The 16,423-nt window shown below is 30.4% G+C and overlaps 1 protein-coding gene across 1 annotated transcript; it reads left to right on the forward strand.

The window, feature by feature from the left end:
• Nucleotides 1-4,773: 4,773 nt before the first annotated feature.
• On the forward strand, nucleotides 4,774-15,780 carry Spz4 (Spaetzle domain-containing protein 4). The gene is made up of 6 exons (XM_071999609.1): nucleotides 4,774-5,060; nucleotides 6,385-6,560; nucleotides 8,544-8,699; nucleotides 8,897-9,685; nucleotides 11,742-11,864; nucleotides 12,670-15,780. Exons 1-6 carry the CDS (start codon nucleotides 5,031-5,033, stop codon nucleotides 12,908-12,910), a joined length of 1,515 nt encoding a protein of 504 aa, XP_071855710.1. The 5' UTR covers nucleotides 4,774-5,030; the 3' UTR covers nucleotides 12,911-15,780.
• Nucleotides 15,781-16,423: the final 643 nt, after the last annotated feature.

Raw genomic sequence — 16,423 nt, forward strand, 5'->3', positions numbered from 1 at the left:
TACATTTTATCATTGCATAAGATATCACTATTTTATCTGCTAATTTAATTAGAATATGATTTTACAAGAATAATAAACATGAAAAATTAATCGTAGAATTTTTGAAAGAATAAGAAGATCGTTCCCTTTAATATTATTGAATGTTTAAGTATAGGATACAGAAAAAACTATATTAATCGCGATGTAATTACTATTTTAAAAGATTTTTTCTGTATTACATAAATCTTCTATTTAAAAAAATAATCTGATAGTAAGCATGTACTTTTAATTGATCAATTGCAACCACATTATTATTAATTTGTGATTATCATTTGAAATATTTACACCGAATTTAAAAATAAAATAAAATGATGGAATAGAAGAGCTGTACTTTAAAGTAAGAACATCATAAATGTGTACAAAATTTTACTCGTGCGGTTTACTTAATTAAAATTAGTCATAAAATATTTATTTTTATTATCTATAATCTCTAATATTTTTCTTGCATTAGAAAATCTCTAATTTTCATATATTAAAAATAACTTTCTTAAATTAATGATTTTAAATATGATTTTAAATAGCTATTCCGCTTTTTAAAAACAACAATTATAAATTATAATTAAAATTTTGCTAAATTATGTTTATCCTTGACACCTAAATTCCTGTTTCGAAATGATACAAACCAATATCGAAATTTTTCATTTCAACGCTTATTATAATTTATTTACGCAAGAGAAAGCAAAGAAGAAATGAAAGGAAAGGCCGAAAGGATCTTAAGGTGATTCTTTTATTTATTTTATATACAAGAAAGCTATTACGAAATAAATATTATGTTGATGATTATCATTGTGGTTTACAAATTTTAGGCATAAAATTTTTGTGCTATTTTAAACGCTAGCACTTAAAGAAAGAATTGACAAATATATTTTTTACCCATTTATTTAAAGATGCTTTATGTAATTACGTAAATAATACAATTATCATCGGCTAGATTTATGCATAACAATAAATTTACGAACTAGTATATGTAACATTCTTACTTTGATATCTCTACTTGATACTGTTTAATAAAAAATGATTCGTACGATTATTTTACAATAAATACTTTAAACTATAAATTAAAATTATATCAATAAAAACTGATATGATATCAAAGGTAAATGTGTGTTGTGTTGGAATTTATGATTTTAGCGTGCGTTTCTGCCGAGTTCATGTAATACCGCTAATGAGACATCATAGCGTTATCAGAAATCGTAACGTAATCAGAAATCGCTGAAGTCCGTGTGTGCTCGTATGTGTACGCGACGAGCAGCTTTCTTTTCTACTGCTAGGTGAAGATGCAAGAACCAGTATCTGCGTTCACCAGCGGCCGCGGCAAACTGGTATTTTGCCAACTAGTAATCGGGCGAAACGATGCTCCAATAATCCAATGCTATCCACCTAACGGAATAGTACAGCATAATACTATTACCTTAAGGCTATCGAAGGCATTAAAGATGCATCTTTTAACAGTAAAAAGTAGGAACGTGAGCAAGTAAGCAAGTGAGCAGACGTAAAACATTTATGCTGGAGTTGCATGGTATCCGTGGAAAATCTATGAGTACATACTGTTCATGATTTTTTGCTTAACAAATTGCTACAAATTACATATTATTTCATATACTCAGTTATCATGTTGTTGACAAACATGAGTTTAATCTTGAAGGAATAATTTCAGAGTTATACTTCATAGTTTTTCAGGGAAAATATATACTCCTGTATGCTATATAATATAACTATATAACTTTCATTTTTTTATAATCGCCGAATATAGTTGTCAAAAATATAGAAGTAAAAAGTGTCCCATTTTAATACTATTTTACCACAATTACTATATATTATACCACGCTGTTTGTAAGAGCTGCTTATTTTTCTTACTATTGCAAATAAATAGTTATATCTATGATTTATTATAAATATAAAAATATAACGAATACATTTATTTATTTATTACAAAGATGTCTGTTCGTCAATTTAGTCATTTTAGTAAGTTACATTAATAAATAGTATTTAAAAAGAACTTACTAAATCTATATGACTTCCCCTTTTGATTAAATCCACAAACAGTAAAATATTATAGAAGAACCACTAAATTATACAAAATTGTCTAAATTGTATGGTAACTTAGAATCGCAGCTTTTCATTGTTATCAGCTTAAATAAAAATAAGTAATGTAAAAAAAGAAATAGAAATCTATTCGTTATATTAATGTAAAACATAAGTGTTTACTAAAAGAATGCTGCTAATATCAGTTACAACTGCTTATGTTGTGTATGTTTCTTGAAATCGAATACAAGTTATCGAGTGGATTATCATAACACATACATACATATATACATATATATATATATATATATATGCGGTAACGAAAGCGTTGCATCTTTAGTTGCGTCTTTGAATGGTCGGTGTCTCCGCATCGTACAAAAGCAAAAAAATGCAGTGAAAGAGATTCCAAGTGACAGTGGTTACGAGGTCAGTGGAACACGCAGAAAGTTTCGTTGGAAGCGTTAAACAGCATTTACGACCATACTCCGCAAATTTTTTTTCCTTGTAAATAAACAAAGTGAACATGGAATAACCATGAAATGACAGAAATTTCAAACAGAACTTCTTTACAGGTGCAGCAATTGTGCAGCATTATCTTTTATATTTTTTTCATTACATATATTAGTATTTTGTTTTATTGTTAGAGAATAGTATATTTTACATGTAAAAATTAAATAAGATTTCTATCAATTTCAAATAAACTCTGATATAATGTTACTTTAATTTCCTATAACAAAATAAGATATAACAAATTAATTGTTATCAATAAATAACATTGATATAAGGGGAGTTATCCATTTCTCTGTAAGTAATCATGGACTGGATCAGTATAAACAAACAAAAATGTAAATATTCAAATTATTTATCATTATGGATGTATAATTAACTATCTAACGTACCAATCAATATAAACGAGCTGGAGTAATAATCGTTATTAATTAAAGGTAAAAAAAATATAATTAGTATACTGCAATAAAATTAAGTATCAGTATGTAGTACTTTTTGATTCTGTTAGAAAGCTGTTAACTGTTTTCATAACAAACGTTAATTGTCAATTTTACCAAACAAACGAGCATCGTAATGTTTTATGCGAGAAACGAATTAGCAAGATTCTAACCAAGTTCTAACATGGGCAATATGATAAGTAGGTTAAAATAAGTAAATATCTAGTTGTCTATATAATCTTTTCTAAAAAATACATATGTATGTTAGGAATATATACGATACTATTTTATTTCCTTGATAGCTACTTTTCGTCTTTCATCTATTGAGCAAACATAATTTGTTGGATTCTTTTCCACACTATTACACATTTTGCATTTATTTAAACTTTAATATTTCCACCAAGCATTTCAAAATGATGCGATCGAGTCATATCGACAAAAGGCGAATCCGTAAATTGTACGTAACTGACTAATACCGAGTTCTACTTTAATCACGTGCATTTTATTTATACGAATGTTACACATAGTTGTATGTACAGCTGAATCTCGCGTAAGGTTTGAAATACCTAATAAAGAAAGACACAAGTGTCATAGGGGAAAGACGTTCAGAAATAGAAAAAATGTCTGGAATTTTAAATTAGAAATTCGAAAAGAGAAGAGACGTGAGGTGAGAGAGGGACGCACGATAGCACGATCCATTTACCTTCCAGAAACAACCGATCGCGAACCAAAAGATAATGCTAAAGAGAAAGGATATAGCGACATGTCCGAAATCCCACGCAAACGATGGCCCAAAGCGAAAGAAAGAAAAATCTAATAGTAGCATAGATTCGCAAAATCGGTTAAGTAGCCGACATTGCGCCAGATTTCACCAGTTTCGAACAATATACATAGCTATTTCTGATGATAGGACAATATTCCTCGATGTGAAGCAAACAATCCAGGAGAGAGCAATTTTTAATATCTTTGGAGTAACTAGAAAATTATGTTGCTTTCGTGACCTGCATCAGTGATAGAAAGTCAAAAGATCATCATAGTTTTATACGCTAATAGGCGTTTCGTTCAATACAACGTTTTTATATGCTATTAGTTTTCTAATTACCCAAAAGATGCGCTACTATTAATTAAATAAAATGAACATTTTGTCACAATTCTATTAGGTCCATATAACAATTTGGGAACGAATAAATAGAATAAACGAACGACCTTTCATATTCTCCAAATTTACACTTATTGAAAGCGGTCAAATTAAAAATGATTTAACCTTACGTTCTTTTCTTTCTTTTTTACTTGACCTATGAACATTATACGCAGATACTTTTGTAGAACATGGTTGACTGTTACGCTATGGATGGGATGAAAGTCTTTGAGGTATTGCGGTGGTGCATAATTAAACAAGATTAGGAAGAAGCACTGCGCTAAGACTAAAGGCACGAGATACGCGTTATTAGCTACCTTTCTCCTAATTGACCGAGCAAGAAGAGGTCTGTTGCGCCAGCGCCTAGGAGGGCCCTTGCTACGTCACTGCGGGGCCCCGTGACACACATCAATGGGCCGAAATGTAACGGTACCCTCCGCGGTGACCTACTCACCGGGTGACGCGCGCTCTCTCTTCCCCGTTCCTTCCTCCTTCCTTCTCGTGTCTCCTCTCTTCGTTGCACCCTTTCTCTGTTCGCCTCCGTCTCGGTTGCTTCTCGGTCAAGCGAGCGTCGAACGCGAGCGGTTCGCTGTTCTCTGCTTCCCTGCTGCTCTGTACTTTTACCAAGCGAACCTGAACCCCTGGCATCGCACGCGACGCCGGCTGATTACATGGTCAGTAATGAAAGCGTCCTCCTCGCGCGCGGAGGTGCTGTCATGTAGCCGCGAACCACCGTACCGCCTGTCCCTGTCCTTTTTTACGCCGGCAAACGTTCCTCTCAGTGAAAACGGTTTACGTCTGCAGACTAGTAGCGTGATCGCCGATTAATACTCTTGGACCTCGCTCGCCGGTCCAAAGCTTCGAATTAACATCAAACGCGAGTTATGAATGTGATTGTGCATCTCGTCCTCCAGGTGAGCGTTACTATATGTTTCACGTTTTAAATTCCTCTGTTCGTCGCGAGGTTTTACTAAGTCTAGTAATAAGTATGCAGATCCCGCGTGTTTATTCATTTATTTGTAAACGTATGTTACGGTAACTTTATACCCTTAAGCTATGTAAACGTGTATTACTGATGTCCAGTACGCTTTCCTATAAATAAAAGCTTTCTTTTAAAGAGTTTGAGAAATCTTATATAACTTCATTTGAACATTCATAACATAGAAATTATAATAATAGATTGGAAACATGTATTATTACCGCAAATCTGTGAAGTGAAATGCGTAAGATATATTGTCATGATTAAAGCATTGGAAGTATTCTTTATACAAATTATCGTAAAGGAAAAAGAACACTGACACTGTAGTCGGAATGACTAAATTTACATTAATTGTATATGTTACTAACAGATTTTTCAGAATGTGACACGATATTTTTATATCTTATTACTCTTGGGAAGGGGGTGATCGCCTCTTTGGATCGGATTATCTTGGATACAAATATGTATCTTGTAGATTTTCTTTTAATCAATATATTTTTTGTAATTGTTATAGATAATTTATAATTGTGTTTCATAAGTACCTATTGAATGAAAGAATAATTTCACGATTTATATATATCTCGAATATATAAAGAAATATGAAAGCGGATGTAATATAACTGTTCGGAGAATCATATTAATTTTAACATTTTTCTATTTAATCAAGGAAATGAGAAGGTCAACATTATGAAAATACTTCAGACCTGTAAATGAATAGAAGATATAACACTTGAAAAATAATAAAGGATAGATTTAAAATTATTCTTATGGTAATTTTTGCCTACATATCAAAATACTACTTAGAATATTATAAAATGCATTCAACTGGATTTCTGCTGTAGATAAATTTTCAGAGCAAAAATTTATGTAAAGAAATTATTGTACCTAGTTGCCTTTATCCAAATGGTTATCGGAGAGTAACTTCTATTATACTATGCGTTTATTTACTCTTGTATTATAATATGTATTTTTATGCATATTCTACATCTGATCCTTCCTCCTCCAAATAGAAAGTTACAAACACATACTTAAGGTACATCCGGTAATATTCGAAGCATGTATAAAAGTTCACAGAAGAAACATAGTCTATAACGTAGTTTGAGATCGAGGAAGTAATTAGATTAATCGATTAAGGAATAAACAGATATAAAATTATTAAAACCTGTTCCTTTTAAATACATTAAATTGCGTTTAAGAATTTAAAAGAAAGCGAGGCAGCATACATACGTGTATCTAACATTAATTCGATCTTTGCACAGGTGATCACATATCAACTTGTAAGATGTCAAGGAGGTGGACCAAGCACCTTTGGATATGACGCATCCTCGGCTTGCAGTAAACCATATTCTAGAGCTGGCCGCGCAAGATTGGTAAATCTTCCTTGTGATTTTCGACAGCAAAACTGGTGTACAGTAGCTGGTAGCTCTTATCCCTGGTAAGCAAATAAAATCATTTGTCCAATAAAATGTTTAAATAAACCGATATTAGCTTTTAAATAATTCTTTGTGTAATATTACCGGCTTACTGACAAATATAGAGAACTAAAAATTTTCAATTCAAATATAACTTTCCAAAGTATATTATATTTAATATATTTCATATATTAATTAAAATACACTTAACGTGTGATACTAAATGTATTTTATATTGGAAATCGAAGTGATGTTATGTACGTTATATACTGAACGAAAAATTTTATTTATATTATCATGATTTGTGAAAAAAGGATAAAAGATCTTCAAGAAAATCATGAATCATGATATTCATCGTTTTGAACTAATTAACCTTGTTCTGACACAAGTTTTCGTATCGATAAAAGTAGCTAAGGTATTAAACAATCTGAGATAAACAAAACACATATCTATACTAAAATTCAAATTCGATAATCTGCAATAATTTGTCTAGAAATTAAATAATCAAACATCAAGAATTTTAGCATACTAATTAATTGGATCACAAACTGATAATATCAAGAAACGAATATCAATAAAAAGTTACACTGCATTCATTGACAGTAGAAAGTTAATTGACAATACGGGCAGAGACATATTCTGGGAGTTTCACTATTCAAAGGTATCATTGCTGATCTGAATTTTAAGCAGGACATTGAGGCTTCAATTATTAAAATCCTACGTGACTAAACTGTGAGAGTTCTGAGGAAACGACGTACTTTTACTCTCGACAATGCGTATACAAACTTGACATGCTATAATTTCGATGGTACAAAAGGCTCCAAGTGATGACAACTGCATGGAATAATATTCATTTCATTTCACGTTTCATTCCTGATTTAATAAATTCGTTATATTTATTCAACCTCATTGACACAAATAGTTAATATTGTTTATTTTTATATATATTATTTAGTTTATATTGTAAATTTAAACTAAAGGAATTAGCAAAATTAAAAGTTAAATTTAAGATTAAAAGAATAAAGAATTTTGTCTGGTAAAAAGCAGTGGGAATACACCAGGTGTTTCAAATATGAATAAAGAAATTTAAATAGAACTTCTTTAAATAATAAGTGATTTAAATAAGATAGAGATACTTAGGTTTCCAGTTTAGCAACTTTCACTGAATATACATATGTATATGTACCTCAAGTTTTAGACATTTTTATAACTAAATATACATATTTATATCTAAATATTGAGAAAATACTTATAAGAAAATAAAAGTTTGCGTTGCGCTTGTGCATTCTTTGTTTAATATGTTAAGTTTAAAGACGTTAAAGATTACATATTGAGTTATAGTACAATTATGCATACTTTATATGAGTATAGTCGAAATTTAAAAATACATTTATGAAGATACTAGATCTACGAAAATACATCAATATATTTTAAAATAAATATTTAGACGCTTAACTGAATTATTTGAAAATATTTGATAATTACAGAATTTTTTCTTTAGAGAAACAATCATATGTATATACATAAAAGAAAAGAAAATTTATGTTCTATTCTATAAATCCAATAAAAAAAACTATTTTTATAATGTCATTTCTCTATTTAAGAATGTTCCCAAAATATTTTGTAATTTTTAATAGATACTTTAATAACATATTAAATTAACAATAATAATAATACTTTTTAATTATTTTATTATCTATTAATTTTAAATCGCACGTATAGTAATACATATGTACATACATGTTAGAAATTTAAGAATACTATACATTACATATATTACTCGACGTGAAAGCAAAAGATATTGAAAAATAACACGCTTAGATCGAATATTTTAGTAGCAAGAAAATCGAAATTTCAGTATGTGTTTAGACTACGAAATATCCGTATGAATTATAATATACCTTAAATTTATCAAACATCAAAATGATAGAAATTCTTCTAAAAGTTATCACTGAAATCAATATATTAGAACGAACTATCTCAAGGTATTTATTATATAATTTTAGGCATGCGGTTCGTCGTTTCGTGCAAGAAAACAAAGGATTAATGAGGCGCATGTATGGCGATGAAAGGCATATCAATGTATTAAGAGCCGAATTCGAGAGAAATGACATTGAGTTAAACTATGACGATTATTACCAGCATCTTGCTGACGATCATAGGTAAGTTTTTGAAATAAAATAAGTAGTGGTAATAAATATTATGTAATTAGATACAACAGTCTTTAATAGAGTAGACGAATGACCACTCAATTTTTTCCCTGACTGTGTATTCCAGACTTAACACATTTTAACAAATTTCTTTCTTATTACATTGTTTTCTTATACAATGCGTTACCTATTCACGAACAATATTTTAGAAAATATCAGTATATGCACGACTATGACTATTTCGAGTCAGAAGACGATTTGAAACTAAGCGGCAACGAGTTCGAGGGACGAAGCTTTACAAGCAGATCCTTCAATGACAATGCCGCGAAGCGGATAAACAAATTTCCAAAATTAAGCGAATACACGAGGCCTCATTTTCGACCAACCGAGAAGACTACTACTTCAACTTCGACAACGACCACTAGCACAACCACAGCATCGACGACTACCGCCTCTTTCACCAAGGAAAAGACATCATCGCCGATAACATCAACTGCTTCGCCTACCCGTGAAACAACCACTCAATCCACGCCTTCGATAACGAGTTTAGTAGTAAATAGGACAAATGAAGAAAAAGGAAACTCCGCGGACGAGGTGACGACGTCGCCTGTTGCGACAAGCTCTTACGCCGTGAAAGAGCAAAATTTCAGCATCAACGAAATTCTCGAACAGATAGACAGAGTCGACGAGGTTGTGGAAGAAGCTGGTGAAGTCGCAGAGGTCTCTGAATCCAGCCTCGAGGAAACGTCGACGGTAAATTTGTCGGACACCACCGATTTTCCGGATGAAGTCGATGGCAGCGAGATTCTATTTGCGACGCCGAAAGGAACAACTGTTCAGGACGAGACGTTGAGTTCGATCGACGAACAAGAGTTCAGGCCACGACCGGAATATCGACCTGCCATTAAGCCGGAAGCTTCGACTATGGGAGGACAGTTGTATCAGGACGCCGCCGCGAAAGATCAACAGGAACAACCGGTTTTGAAGCTTCGAGGAGTGTAAGTGTCTCTCGGTTTGTTTGCATTAGTTGTGAATTTATCGAAGGTGTTTCACTCTTGTTCAACACACTCTTAATACTTCCTTAACACTTGCCTATCATTAAAATTATAGAACGACATAAGCTGGAAACGCGAAATTATTTTTTAGGATGATAGAAGAGAACGATAAAATAGACAAGAAAAGGAGGAACGGTAGATCAATGAATAAATTTCTTTTATGTAAGAACACGGTGTTCGGAAACTATTTGTCACGTGCATCGTAGCCTTATTCTACACCTCGCATTGGTAAAAATCTGTAAAAGAAAGTAGACGCAAAATTGGCCTTGAGCTAGAAATTCAAAGTGAAATTTTTTTGTTGCGTCGTATTCTACTTATAATGAGGACAAAAAGTCTCAAAGTAAGCATAGGTCGCAACTTCTTGACCGTTCTCCTGGAAAAAAATATTAAAGTTCCATTAATTTCCCAGCTCGCTTTAATTGTAACGTGTTTACGTTTTGTAGTTAGATGCTGAAAAAATATCATCTATTTTTGTACGTAGTTACCCTAGATCCACCATTACATATTTCGTATCTTCATTTCTTTCTTTTTCTTCCTTTCTTTCTCACTATTTAAGCAGCTATTTAAGCGGACTCGCAATTTTATATTCCGATCGTGTTTCTTCCTAACGCACCGACTTTGAACGACGAAAAAATTGGCGAATCGGTCGATGAGGGTACTCTACCTCACACTGGTGAAATGAAATGTTTGGGTCGCGATGGGCAGTATGCAAATTTGCTGCTCGCTTATGGCCTCCTCGTTCACCAGTTTTGACCAATGGATATCTTCCTTTGGGTACGAAATTACGTAAAATTGCGCGAAAGAAATTGTTTATCGTTCGAATGAACAATTGAAACATTGGATCGAATATCGTTATCATCGTCTAAAGTCAATGCACGATCGTGGAGAGAAACTTGATCGGAATGTAGAAATGCGAGTTTGAAACTGCTTAAATAGCGAGAAGGAAAGGAAGAAAAAAGAAAGGAAGATATTGGATACATAATGATAGATCTGGATTAGATACTATTTTCCCAGCATCTAACTACAAAATGTAAATACATTATAACTAAAGCGAGCTGGGAAACTAATGCCATTTTAACATTTTTCTTCTAGGAGAATGGTTGAGTATGAGAGAATGATTAAGTACCATGGTTCCTTTGAGACCTTTGATCCTCACGATGCATAGAATACGATGTAACCAAAAATTCAACTTTGAATTTCAAGGTCAAGGTCAATTTTGCGACTACTTACTTTTACAGATTTTCACCGATGCAGAGTTATAGAATAAGGCTATGATACTCTTGACAAATAATTTCTAAACGCCCTATATATATATATATATTGATATAATCTTTTATGTATTAGTTTATGCGATTATGAAGTTATACTTATTAAAATCGAATTTTGTTACATCTTTATTTGCATTGCTATGAGTACAGTTATATTCAATACATTTTATATCATAGCATACTTATGTAGGCCATACGTACATCGATGTAGGAGTTCTCTATATAATGTATACCTAATCGATATTGTTTTAAAATGCGTATAAAATATTTCTTACCTATTTATGATAATATTTCTTTACTTATTTATAATTAATAGAATTGTAAGCTTATCTTCTTATTACATTTCGGATATTATTTTGGTTATTTTGAATCGTTTTGTTAAAAAATGGATTTCAGATTCAATAAGTTTAATATAATAAACAGTAAATTTATATTTTATTTTAAGAAATCACTGGGACGATTAAAGTTTCTTTCCTCAAACGGAACAGTAAAATCTCATTAATGATATTCATACTTTGTAAGAGGTTTTATTAAAAAGAAATAAGAATAAAGAAATAAGAATAAAGAAATAAGTGTAGAGAAATGAAATTAAAAAATGCGCTGTACAATTGCACAATTATAGGCTGTTACGACTTACCTCTTGAATTTCGTGTATATAAATGTATATGTAACAGATATAATCTAATCTGACAGTTATAATTTATCTTCTACATATACTAAAAATATTTCAGAAATGCTTGTCCTGTAAAAGAGGAAGTGGTTGCGCCATTTTGGGCGAATAATACCAGGGGCGAGGTATTGGCACTTTTGAATCTTTATCCGTTCGAGCAATACGTTCACTGGGAAAAATGCACGTGAGTATTATAATATTTTAATTACTTTATCACTTCAATTTGTACATTCTAATTCATGCTTTTGAAAAATATTTGAAATATTTGTTAGTATAAGATAACATTAATTAAATATTTGTTGATACTATAGTATTACACATTACATCAACAATATTATACAATATCAACACTGCAACACTTTTAAACAAGTTTTCTAAAAATGTCATGAAAAATAAGTAATTATGTAACTGTGGATATTTATGCAAATTTATAAATTTTATAAGAACATATAAAGAAATAGAACTCAAACAGTTTGGTTTACCTATTAATTATTACAATAGATAAGTGTAAAACTTTGCATATTTTATATATTTTTACGTATTATGTGCATTTTTTAATTTCCCATAAATGCATAAAAATCCGTGGTCTAGTAATTATAATATGTATTTCCATCTGTCAGTTTATCATCATATTGTGTCGCTTTGAAAGAGAACTGTTTTCAAATCAAAGCTGTCTAATTTATTTATTTTTATATGCATTTCATTCCTTTAAGTGTATCAATACACTTATACATGTATTTCAACAAATATTTTTATTCATAACTACTTCAGTTTTAATTAGTTCTTAAAACACTTGTAAAAGAAGACAGTAAATGTTATTGTTCCGTCCTATATTTTTTTCAAAATGCCCATAAAATAAACTCCATAGATCTCTTACAAAAACCTTGAAGAAAATGCTTGAAATAAAATATGTACCGCTTTAAGATTCTCATCTTCAGTAGCTTGAACAATTACGTGGGATTATTGACTATCATTCTCTTTGTTTAAAGACACGAAAACAAGCAGATGTACTGTCGAGATGGATGCAGATGCGAACAACAATACAGACTTCATCGGTTGTTAGCTTACGATCCGAACAACGAGTGTCGTGGTATCTTCAGCGATTGGTTTAAGTTCCCAAGTTGTTGTGTTTGTCGCTGTTACGACTTACCTCTTGAATTTCGCGTAACATCGCGTTCACCTCGCACGCAGAAACAACGAATTAAGGTACGACCGCCGCAAACTCGTTAGATATATTCGAAGAAACAAATTTTGTTTCGTCGATATAATCCATTCTCGGTGTAATACGAAAATATAACTTGTCACTCTCTTTGATACATGTCAAAGAGAGTATAGCGAACTTTACTTCTTGTAATTATAATACTGTTATATGTAAAAGAATTATCAAAATTTATTTACTAGAAAAAGTAAACTGTATGACATCACAAATGTGAAGAGACCTTGACAACAAAAAGATAATTACTTTCTAAGTCACTTGTTCCGAACGCCTCGTTATTTTATTACATCGTAAAAGGGTTGAAGCAATTTAAGTAAAAACGGCGGCCTATTAAATATTAGGAAAGAACTTTTCACTATTTCCATCGCTAGTTTAACATGTACATGTGAACATTTTGTAAATAATTCCATTATCAAATTTCATACCTTATTTTGATGAAGGATTTCAACACATAGGATGAGATATAATTTGTCAATGCGATTAAAAGGGAGATAATCTTTCATGCAGAAAGAAATAAAGTTTTAATGAAAATATGAGTAATTGAAAAAATTAATTGATTTACTTAGTCTATATCGTTATCAACAATTATGAACACTAATGTAACGTTCATCCTTTGTACTGCTTCGATGCAGCTACAACGACATTGCTAATATGAAAATTATCTTTGTATGTTTCTCACGACAAATTGGGAAAGGAAAGGATATTAATATACAAATTAATTTGCAAATATTTATAACATTTTTCTTCACGAAATGTGATCCTTGACTCCAAAAAACTTTGTTATATAAGTACTGGGCTTTCTAGTCGATTATATCATAAAAATTTTTGCAGTGCGAAGGGTTAAATTAAATTACGTCAAATCGTATGTGTATCAAGTAAATTTTCAAAATATTTTTTCGCAAAAATGAAACAGTACAAAAATATATTCTTTTTGCATGAAGAATTTCATTCTCTTTCGTCTTACTACAATTTACACTGTTATTGTTATTTCACGTAACAAAAAGCATACTACCGTAGAAATTGAAAGAATATGCATTAATGTATGTGGTTTGAAAATTTACGAAAATTTAATGGCTCCAGGCTAGTCAAGAAATTTAGTCTTTGTTATTGTTATTTACCACAAGAAAGAAATTCTCTCTTATGCAATTCATTTGCCATAGCCATTTAATGTTACGTTACTTGAAATATATGTAGTTTAATGTAAATATAAACGATTGAAATGAAAAAGTGTAATCCACGAAAAAAATATTATCAACACAATGTATACTATCATTCCTTTTAATTGTTTTACAATAAACCTCAATTGTCGTAAATATCAATCGACACGATTGATAGACGTATTACATTATGTATATTATGTTTCTATAGATATTTACACGTAAAAGTCACTCAAAAACTCGCTTAAACAACGATAATTTATAAGAAGATACAATATATATACAGTGAAATGTCTAAAAGTAAAAAAAATATTAGTCTTGGTATTATATACTTGAAACTGAATTTTCTTTTAAACGTCTTAAGAAAATACAATATTTACTTTAGGTTTCTATTAAATTGGTAATCTTGTGTTTTTAAAGATTCTTCCTATACGTGACACGAAAGTTTAATTGTATTTGTATGTCTTACAAAAACATGTATATACAACTTGGAAAGAAATTAGTAAATTCTTTCTATCAACATTTTACTGAACATTATTCTTCAGAAGGAACGAAAAAAATGCCTTTAAAGATTTTGCAAAATATACATGTATTATTATTATTAATCAATATTTAGAAACTATATATCTGTTACTTGTTACCGTTAATTTTATCATTACTTAATCATTTTAAAAAGTACTTTCAGATCGAACACGAATATTTAAGAAGAATTTCTTTACCGATGATTTATAAACCACCTCTTTCCATGTCTTATTTTATAAAATATACATGCAACGGTGATTGTTATCATAAGTAAGAATCAAAATTTATGTTAATGCTTCATCATTTATAAATTGTAATGTAATCTTAAAATTCTTGTAATGTTTCAAAAACTTTGAAAATTAATGTAATGCCACTGAAAACTGTCGGCCATATAAAATACTATGTTAAAATGCATAAATTTTCAAAACATTTTTACGTAAGTAAAGTAACAAATAACGTGGATTAAAACACACATATGCTGTTCAAATTAAATTCATATTGCCATAGTTAAACAACTCTCTAAACGCTAATATGTAACATTCTGGTTAAAATATCAAAATTATTTATGGTAAAAATAATTAAAGAATAACAAGTGAAATACAAATTAGCATAACAGGAATAATACATCGATATAAGTATTATGATACTTTATGTTTCAATATTACAAAAAGTGGACGAAAGCAGATTACCATTAAGTGAAATGTTTTATTATTCTATGAATTAGTTTTTCATTCAGTGAGTTCTGTAACAATTCTTTTATTAAAATTGTACATGTTCAGTATAATGTTTCTCTTTATAGTATCGTTTAAAGCATTTTCGTCCCAATAAGAAAAGATAATTAATTACATAAAAACACTTCGAGTTACAAGCAAGTACACATAAACACATTTATCTTATATGTATACATAGTATTGTATTTAATTAATTTATTCGTTATTATAATTGTATCGGTTTTAATGTCTATATTATAGTAACTTTAAGGCTTGTTTAAGATGTTTGTTAGACAATTTGTTGCAAGATACTATAAAAAGATAAGGCTCGTGAATAAAGCTATATAAGCCATGTTTTCGTTGCGTTTGTCGTTAATTAATTTCGAGTACTAGATATTACATACCTGGTCTTAGATTATATACATTCGTAACATGTAACAGACAATGGTAATGGAGCTTTGAAATGCAAAAGTTTTGTAATACTAAATCATATAACATTGTTACCCGTAATTGTTAACATCCAGTTAAGAATGTAACTATTTATTTAGCAAGTAATTACATGTTTTATACCAAAAGATTAATGTAAAAAACTTCTCATTCGTTGATTTTGTAACCATCGTAAGAAATCTGGGTCGACGTGATTATGTATGTATCGATGTTAATTTACAATAAAGAATAAATACATTATAATATGAGCAATTTAATTCAGCATACTGCAATTACAATTTCTTGTATAAGTAACAATCGAAAATTAGAATTTTCCCAATGGAGTAAAAGCAAACCAGGACTAATGATAACAGTAGTTTATAAAATTTGCACGAAAGAAGTTATTAACAAAAGAATAATTTTTATTTAAATGGAAGAAAATGATCATTACATCCTAAAAAAACTCTTAAAAAATTAAATGATTAAAAAATAGTAGTTTTTAAATGCCCTGATTACGAATAACCATTATAAATGATCAAAATTTTTTTGGTTACTGGCAACCATTATCGATGAAAGACCTGCTTGACTACCAATAATCATTATCGATGACGAAATTTGTTTTGGTTCTGTACCTCATCTGTCGTTTTAATCCCCAATCATCATTATCGCTGGCGGAATTCTTCTTTAGTTACTGATAACCGTTATCGATGAA

This window comes from Bombus fervidus, chromosome 3, assembly GCF_041682495.2.
Source record: "Bombus fervidus isolate BK054 chromosome 3, iyBomFerv1, whole genome shotgun sequence".
Taxonomy (NCBI): Eukaryota; Metazoa; Arthropoda; class Insecta; order Hymenoptera; family Apidae; genus Bombus; species Bombus fervidus.

Bases quoted from the DNA above. Each gene is read 5' to 3' on its own strand.
- Spz4 (XM_071999609.1), top strand. From the start codon at position 5,031: ATGAATGTGATTGTGCATCTCGTCCTCCAG. The intron at 5,061-6,384 runs GTGAGCGTTACT...ATCTTTGCACAG, and splicing joins TTGTGCATCTCGTCCTCCAG to GTGATCACATATCAACTTGT. The intron at 11,865-12,669 runs GTGAGTATTATA...CTTTGTTTAAAG, and splicing joins GTTCACTGGGAAAAATGCAC to ACACGAAAACAAGCAGATGT.